This window comes from Sapajus apella, unplaced genomic scaffold (genome assembly GCF_009761245.1).
Source record: "Sapajus apella isolate SASKATOON/1434 unplaced genomic scaffold, GSC_monkey_1.0 scaffold71, whole genome shotgun sequence".
NCBI lineage: Eukaryota > Metazoa > Chordata > Mammalia > Primates > Cebidae > Sapajus > Sapajus apella.
In genome coordinates, this window is record NW_022437011.1 from 5,631,012 (window position 1) to 5,639,980 (window position 8,969).

The window sequence follows — 8,969 nt, forward strand, 5'->3', positions numbered from 1 at the left end:
CCCCCCCAAAAAAAAAAAAAAAAAAAAAAAAAAAAAAAAAAAAAAAGAAAAGGTATAAGAAAATAAATAGAAAAAATTAAAGAGGGATATTGCTTGGTCAATTGATAAAACTGGATACAGACAATATATTAAAGTACTATATGGATGTTAAATTTACTGAACTTGATCACAGTATCATAGTTACCTAAGAGAGTATCTTTATTCTTAGGGAATACACACTGAAGCACTGAGGGGTGAAGAGACACGAAGTATGTGACTTACTACCCAAATGACTGAGAAAAAAATCATGTGGATATTTAAAGAGAGCAGATGGGACAAATTTTCAATAAGTATGTCTAGAACACCTATAATCCCAGACAGAGCTTTGGGAGGCAGAGGTGGGAGTTCAAGACCAACCTGAGCGACATATGGAGACTCCGTCTCTACCAACAAAAATTTATCTAGATAGATGTTATATGGGTGTTTGGGGTACTATTCTTGCTTTTTTTTTTTTTTTTTCAGAGACAGAGTTTTGCTTTTGTTGCCCAGGCTGGAGTACAATAGCGCAATGTCAGCTCATTGCAACCTCCGCCTCTCAGGTTCAAGTGATTCTCCTGCCTCAGTCTCCCAAGTAGCTGGGATTACAGGTGCCTGCCACCACGCCCGGCTTTTTATTTTTAGTAGACAGTGTTTCCCATGTTGGCCAGACTGACCTCGAACTCCTGACTTCAGGTGATCTGCTTACCTTGGCATCCCAAAGTGCCGGGATTATAGGCATGAGCCACCTCTCCCAGCCTCTTGTAAATTTTTATTTAAGTTTAAAATTATTTCTAAATTAAAATTTCATTTTACCTTCAGAATAAATGTAATAAAAATAAATACTGGGAAATATTTCTGAATGATAACTGAAATTTATGTGCCAGGCACTGCACTAGAAATTACATATATATATATGTGTGTGTGTGTGTGTGTGTGTGTATATATATATATATATATATACACACATACATATATATATATAAAGAAAAGAAAAAGAAATTAAAAAATAAAAGAAATTACATATATATGTACATAATCTCACTTAATCCTCAATGAGTACTACTCTGATCCTCATTTTACTGACATCAAAGTGAGACACAGAAGTTAACTTGTAGAGCTGCTATTTTAACTCATGCAACCTGATTACAGAATCCACATTCTTATATACTATATTGTCTGCATATAAAAGGAAGTACAAGTGAACTCTGTAAAATTTCCTTCTTAGCTCAAACAATTAGGTTACCATCTATAACCATGTTTTTAAACTTTAATATTATTAGGCCAGGTGCAGTGGCTCAAACCTGTAATCCCAGCCCTTTGCGAGGCCAAGGAGGGTGGATCACGAGGTCAGGATTTCAAGACCAGCCTGGACAACACAGTGAAACCCAGTCTCTACTACAACTACAAAAATTAGCCAAGTGTGGAGGGGAGCACCTGTAATCCCAGCTACTTGGGAGGCTGAGGCAGGAGAATGGCTTGAATCTGGGAGGTGGAAGTTGCAGCAAGCAGAGATCTGGCCACTGCACTCCAGCCTGGGCAACACAGTGAGACTCTGTCTCAAAAAAAAAACAACAAAAAAAAAAAACACCTCTCTTTCCAATGTTAACAGTGATGTTCACAATTACATTAAATATTTTTTAAAATTCTATATAACCAAAAAGTGTAACTGGTTTCTCTATATACATGAAAATGTGTTACCTAATGACTTCTCTTGAGGTTTTGTTAATAGTTTACTTTCAGTCAATCCTCTATCTTTAACCAAGTTTTCTTTTTCTAAAAGTCACTAGAGGGCCGGGCGTGGTGGCTCACGCCTGTAATCCCAGCACTTTGGGAGGCCGAGGTGGGTGGATCACGAGGTCAAGAGATCGAGACCATCCTGGTCAACATGGTGAAACCCCGTCTCTACTAAAAATACAAAACATTAGCTGGGCATGGTGGCGCGTGCCTGTAATCCCAGCTACTGAGGAGGTTGAGGCAGGAGAATTGCCTGAACCCAGGAGGCGGAGGTTGCGGTGAGCCGAGATCGCACCATTGCACTCCAGCCTGGGTAACGAGTGAAACTCCGTCTCCAAAAAAAAAAAAAAAAAAAGTCACTAGATAAGATTTCTCTGACTTCCTCAATAGTGCTAACGTATTTCTTGGATCGCTAAATAAGCCATCTGAAACTTCTCCAACTCTTCAATCCAAAAGAACTATGAAATCCTGATGAAGAATCTATACCATGCCTAAAATCCAGAAACTTTAATCAACAGGCAATTACTTTTAAAAGGTTCAACTTCCAACTAAGGATACTGGTGACAGGATCTAAGAGGCCCCACAAGCAAGAGAAAAATTTTGCATTACCTCTTCTTTAATTTCTTCTTTTTCTTGAACTAGTGGTTTTGGCTCAGACTTGACTGGTTCCAGAGGTGGAAGGTAGTTCTTAGTATAGAGACTTTCAAACAGTTTGTCCACAAAACCTGAAGTTTCTAAGGAGAAGAAATAACATTTACATGTTGTGCAAACAAAAAACAAAAATTTGATAACACATTGTTAGGAAAGCTTAGGAAAATAGGACATCTTGTACGCTGCTGGTAGGACTAAAAACAAGTCCTACCTTATGGAAGAGAATCCCACTTCCAGGTTTTTTAATCCTTCTGACCTACTTGCAAAATGATATATATGTAAGATTATTTGTTGGAGTAGGTGATAGCAAAAGATCGAAAACAACTCAAATTTCCATGAATAAGAGACTAGTTATATAAACTATGGGACATCTACACAATAGAATACACGCAGTTGTGAAAAGAAAGAATACTGATAATGCCTGATCTCAAAGGTGTAAGAGTATATATTTGTATGTGTTTCTAGCTGCATAAAAAAACTGAAAGGAAATAAAAACGGACAAAATTGTGTACTGTAGGTGGGAAGGAAGTGGATGTAAAACAGTTAAGAAACTTTCACGATATACCTTTATATTGTTGGATTAAAGGCACTGCCTACTCAAAAAACTTAACTGAAATTTTTTATCAGTTGAAATGTTTATTGATATGAGAATGATATGAAACTAATTTTTTGTGTTTTATTTAAAGGGTGCTCTGTTTCAAACTTTCTCAGACAATTGAATGGGAGAACCAGATGAATTTACTAAAAGTACTAATGTCAAATATTTATACTGCCTTTTTTTTTTTTTTTTTTTGAGACAGAGTCTTGCTCTGTTGCCCAGGCTGGAGTGCAGTGGCACAATCTCGGCTCACTACAACCTCCATGCCTCCTGGGTTCAAGTGATTCTCCTGCCTCAGCCTCCTGAGCAGGTGGGATTACAGGCGTGTGCTACCACGCCCAGCTAATTTTTGTATTTTTAGTAGAGCAGGGTTTCACCATGTTGGCCAGGCTGGTCTCAAACTTCTGACCTCAGGTGATCTGCCTGCCTCAGCCTCCCAAAATGCTGGGATTACAGGCATGAGCCACCACATCCAGCCTGTATCTCATTACAACCAAATATAAATAACTTTCATTTGTCCTATCCTAAGGAACAGCTAAAGAGCATATTAAAAGCACGACACAAACTCTGCTTACATTGCAATTATTACATCTTTTACATAGAAGCTATTTCTAAAATGTCGTTATCTTTTCTACAGAAAAGCATCTTCCTATAAATTTCTTTATACTACTAATTTGTGTAGTAAGCATTTTTCCATGATTATAAAACTGTTAGCTCTCATTAACTATTACATATAAACTTGAGATAATAATCAGACCTTCAAAAGCCTCTACAAACAGAGTACTTTCTACTTGTAACTATTTTTTAAAACAATTTATAACATGTATATTACCTTTTGTAATCTGAAAGACACATAGCTCAATTTTTTTTTTTTTTTTTTGAGACGGAGTTTCATTCACGTTACCCAGGCTGGAGTGCAATGGCACGATCTCGGCTCACTGCAACCTCCGCCTCCTGGGTTCAGGCAATTCTCCTGCCTCAGCCTCCTCAGTAGCTGGGATTACAGGCACGCGCCACCATGCCCAGCTAATTTTTTGTATTTTTAGTAGAGACGGGGTTTCACCATGTTGACCAGGATGGTCTCCATCTCTTGACCTCGTGATCCACCCGCCTCGGCCTCCCAAAGTGCTGGGATTACAGGCTTGAGCCACCGTGCCCGGCCCACATAGCTCAATTTTTAAAAAGCAAAGATAAACATCTACTATTAAACAATATTTTCTGGGAAACCAAAGAGTTTGGAAAAAATAAAAAATAAATAAAAATAAAAGCAATATTCAAGGTACACTAATAAATTTAAAATATATTATATATTATAAAAGAGTATGTTCACTTAATACTATTTTAAGATGCAATATAAACACAGGCATAAGTCTACAGTTGCACTGTCCAAAATAGTAGCCACTAGCCACATGTAGCTCCTTGAATTTGAGTTTAAATTAATAAAAATAAGTTTAAAAATCAATTTCAGGCCGGGCGCGGTGGCTCACGCCTGTAATCCCAGTACTCTGGGAGGCTAAGGTGGGTGGATCACGAGGTCAAGAGATGGAGACCATCCTGGCCAACATGGTAAAACCCTGTCTCTACTAAAAATACAAAAATTAGCTGGGCATGGTGGCACATGCCTATAGTCCCAGCTACTCGGGAGGCTGAGGCGGAAGAATCGCTTGAACCTGGGAGGCAGAGGTTGTAGTGAGCTGAGATTGTGCCACTGCTCTCCAACTGGGTGACAGTGCAAGACTGCATCTCAAAAAAAAGAAAATTAATTTCTGGCCAGATGCAGTGGCTCACACCTGTAATCCCTACACTTTGGGAAGCCAATGCAGGTGGATCACTTGAGACCAGGAGTTCAAGACCAGCCTGGCCAACATGGTGAAACACTGTCTACTAAAAATACAAAAATTATCCAGGTGTGGTGGCACATGCCTGTAATCCTAGCTACTCGGGAGGCTGAGGCAGGAGAATCACCTGAACCCAGGAGATAGAGGTTATAGTGAGCCGAAATTACACCACTGTATTCCAGCCTGGGCACCAAGAGCAAAGCTTTGTCTCAAAAAAAAAAAAAAAATCAATTTCTCTGGCCTATTAACCACATATCAAGTGCTCACCACATGTGGCTAATGGCTACTGAAATGGAAAAGGAAACAGATATAGACCATATGCACAAAGTTCTACTGGATAGTACTAGTCTAGAAAGCACACACAAGCAGATAAAAGTGATTTTATCTCTAGTGGCAAATTTATGGTTGCTTATCTTCTTATCCTTTTAAAAATGTAGTGTATAGTTCCTTCTCATATATATTATGTATGTGATTTTTTTAATTACTAAAATCCTTTCTAACTTTATAACAAAGAATTCTTAGACGTCTAAACATTCATTTGCCTCTTACCCCAAAAATCTTTACTATGTTTTGCTTTTTCTTTTTTCATTGCTCTACATTTCACAAGACTCATCTTTAATGTAAATTAACACATTTACAAAAGAAAACATCTGTACTGGTGAGGAATTCTTAAAGTAGTTATATTGGGAAGAAATTCTGTCAGTATTGTTTTGTTTCTACAAAAAAGCTGTAAAATGCATGAAAAAATATGTAATCCTATGTTTTAGATAGAGAAGACACACTTACTTTTCTCTTTCTCAGTAAATACTTAATTTAAATGATATCTTCTCATCACCAATAGCTAAATCAACTGATAAATGTGTATTATTCACATTCCTATCCCTCCGTTCAACAATATTTACTGAACGTCTTCCATCTACCAAGTGCTATAGATTCCAAGTCTCCACTCTCAACCAAACAAAAGGCAAACAAAGGGTAGAGAGACAGATAAACAGGCAAATAAACCTATAACAGGTGGTGACACGGCCATGAAAACAACAAAACAGGAGTCAGGCCTTGTAATCCCAGCACTTTGGGATGCCAAGGTGGGACAGTTGCTGAGGCAAGTTCAAGGGCCAGCATGGCAGCAAAGTGAGACCCTGTCTCTACAAAAATAAAAATACATAGACATAAAAACAAATAAACTAAAAATAAAGAATACAATAAAATAAAAAGTAATAAAACAAAACAGGGTTGGAAGGAGGAGAGTGGATGGAGGCACGGAGTATACTACACTGTATATAGGGCACTCAGGGGAAACTGCTCTGAGAAGATGACATTTGAAGAGACCAGAAAGAAGCGAGGGAAGAATCCATGTTTCAGGCAAGGGTAAATGGAGTTCAGAGGGCCTGAGTTGGGACCATGTTTGCCATAATTCAAAAAACATGTAGTCAGTGTGGCTAGCGTGGAACAAGTGAGGGGGAATAATAGGAGATAAGGTCAGAGAGGCAACAGGGGAAACCTTGAGGAAGCTCTGTAGACCATGGAAACGGACTTGGTAAGAAGATGAACAGTTAAAGGTACAAAGAGAAGAGGATCATGCACATCTCTGCTTGGATATTAAGAAGCCCCATCCAAGGGGGGGGAAATTGATGAGTTCATCATCTTAATGAACAGCAAGAATAAGCAGCTTTATTATCCTTAAACTGTTATATGTCAACCATCAAGCAGGCCCTGTCAAAAGCTACAAAAGACCTAATCATGTAAAAAGCATTAGAGCTGCCATTGCCTCAACACAGGAAAGCAGCAAAGAAGGAAAGGGATAAAACCACTTCTAACAAAACATGATAAATAATTAAGTATGAATGGGTGTATTCAAGTATTCAAAGGACTCTGACCACTTTCTGTCCTATCAGGATTTTATCTCCAAGGCTTTTCAGGAAGTTTTAAATTTAAAATCTTTAATTAATTACTTGATTGAAGGCCCATAATAATTACCTTTTTGTAAAAAGACATCAAGTTGATCAGCACAAAAGGCTTTTAATTCTTTCTCAGGTTTGTCCTTCTTGACCAGTGCTACAACATAGTTGGCTAAGGCTGAAGGATCAGCATCACATCTAGTTAGACAAAGAGAAAACAAAAATTTTTAAAAACACTTTTTTTCAAACAGTAGTGTCATTAACGAAGTCACCCTTATTTTGGAAAACCAGAGATCAAAACTGTATTCTAAAAAGTGACTGCAAACACCGACAACTTTTATAATAAACATATGCATACTGTGAGATCTTCCTTTTGCATTTATTTCTATAAAATGATTAGTATGCCTTCTATTTTTAAGGTTCTAACTATACCAAGGATCTTGGGTGAGCTCTACATTTATTTGTTCTCTCAGTGATAATAGGGAAAAAGTGGCAATTGACCCCTAAGTTGCTATTTGGCTCCCAGCTATAGAAGCACTGTCAGTAACACCCTCAGGAACTATCTGTTCCAGGTGATCGATGAGCAAAAGGAAGGGAAGTGATGGGACCACTTTCTCCTCTCCTCAAGATACCTCTCTCTACAGCTTAGGCACCAGTATCTAAAAATGGCTATCAGCCCCTCTGCTAATCTCAATGAGTATCTTAAAGATCTTTTTTAAAAAATGAGAACATGAAAGAATGGCACTTAAATATTATTGGCAAATGCTTTAGCAGCTATAAGAAAGAAAGATAGATGTAGGAGTTAGAAAGGAAAAGAGAAGTGGTGAAAGGACAGTGGAGATAACCTTTATCTACCTCACATTTTTTCTAGTAAATAATCCAACACTGATACTCAAAATCATCTCCTATTCCAGGACAGCACATAATCCTTGGGCTGTCAACTCTTGATGTACAGTAATCTGTCAGACTTGAAGTTTTATGTACATCACATGAAACTAAAAGTTTTCTTGTTGTAAACATATATTTAAACACACACACACACACACACACTCATAAAATATTCTAGACTTCCTGATGAATACATATTTAAATATCACATATCCTTCATAGAATGGTTGGTTGTGAAGGTAAAATGAAAACATTCAGCCTGGGTGTAATGGCTCATGCCTGTACTCCCAGCACTCTGGGAGGCCAAGTCGGGAGGATCATTTGAGCTAAGGAGTTCAAGGCCAGCCCGGGCAACATGGCAAAACCCTGTTGCTAAAGAAAATACAAAAATTAGCCAGGTGTGGTGGTACATGCCTGTAATCCCAACTACTTGGGAGGCTGAAGTGGGAGGATGCTTGAGCCTGCTAGGCAGAGGTTGCAATCAGCCAGAGGTTGCAATCATACCACTGCACTCCAGCCTGGGTGACAAAGTGAGACTTTGTTACAAAAAAAACAAACAAAAAATTCAGAATAACAGTAAGTAAAACCATGATGCAAGCAAAGTGATTACATAACCTATAAAACACTATTCAAATCTAATTAATCTTGTTCTGTTATCCTTGGGCCTTGTTGCCAGCCAGAAAGTTAAAAGGTTTCAGCTCACTTGGGAGGCAGAGGCAAGAGGACAGCTTGAGCCCAGGAGTTGGAGGCTGCAGCGAGTCATGATCATGCCACTGCACTCCAGCCCAGGCAATATAGTGAGACCTTGTCAAATAAAAAAAAAAAGAAAGAAAGATCTTAGCTCAAGAGCATCAATCACATTTCCAATAACTTTATGAGATTAGTAAACAAAATAAAAACCAAGCACCAGTACCTTTATTTCCTTCTAATTTTTAAAGTTCATAATTCAGTAATTTTTTGTTGTCAATATTAACACCATCATAGGAAAGGCTGGTTCTTTAAACATCCATGCACCAAATTCCAAGAGAGAAAATTTCAATGACTATTAATTTTATAAAACTCAGCGCTAGCTCCTGTAATCCCAGCAGTTTGGGAGGCTAACGTGGGTGGATCATGAGGTCAGGAGATTGAGACCATCTAACACAGTGAAACCCCATCTCTACTAAAAATACAAAAACTTAGCCAGGCGTGGTGGCACACACCTGTAGTCCCAGCTACTCGGGAATCTGAGGCAGGAGAATCACTTGAACCCAGGAGGTAGAGGTTGCAGTGAGCCAAGATCACACCACTGTGCTCTAGCCTGGGCAACAGAGCAAGACACCGTCTCAAAAAAAAAAAAAAAAA

General features: G+C 38.4%; 1 protein-coding gene across 2 annotated transcripts in view; it reads right to left on the reverse strand.

The window, feature by feature from the left end:
- Positions 1 to 8,969, reverse strand: part of RBM27 (RNA binding motif protein 27) — an 88,589-nt gene that overhangs the window by 68,111 nt on the left and 11,509 nt on the right. For both annotated transcript variants that reach the window (XM_032250338.1, XM_032250339.1), the window contains exons 2-3: positions 6,817 to 6,935; positions 2,362 to 2,486 (exon numbers count right to left, since the gene is read on the reverse strand). In XM_032250338.1, the coding sequence (XP_032106229.1) occupies positions 2,362 to 2,486; positions 6,817 to 6,935 (244 nt within the window). The remainder of the gene's footprint in view (positions 1 to 2,361; positions 2,487 to 6,816; positions 6,936 to 8,969) is intronic.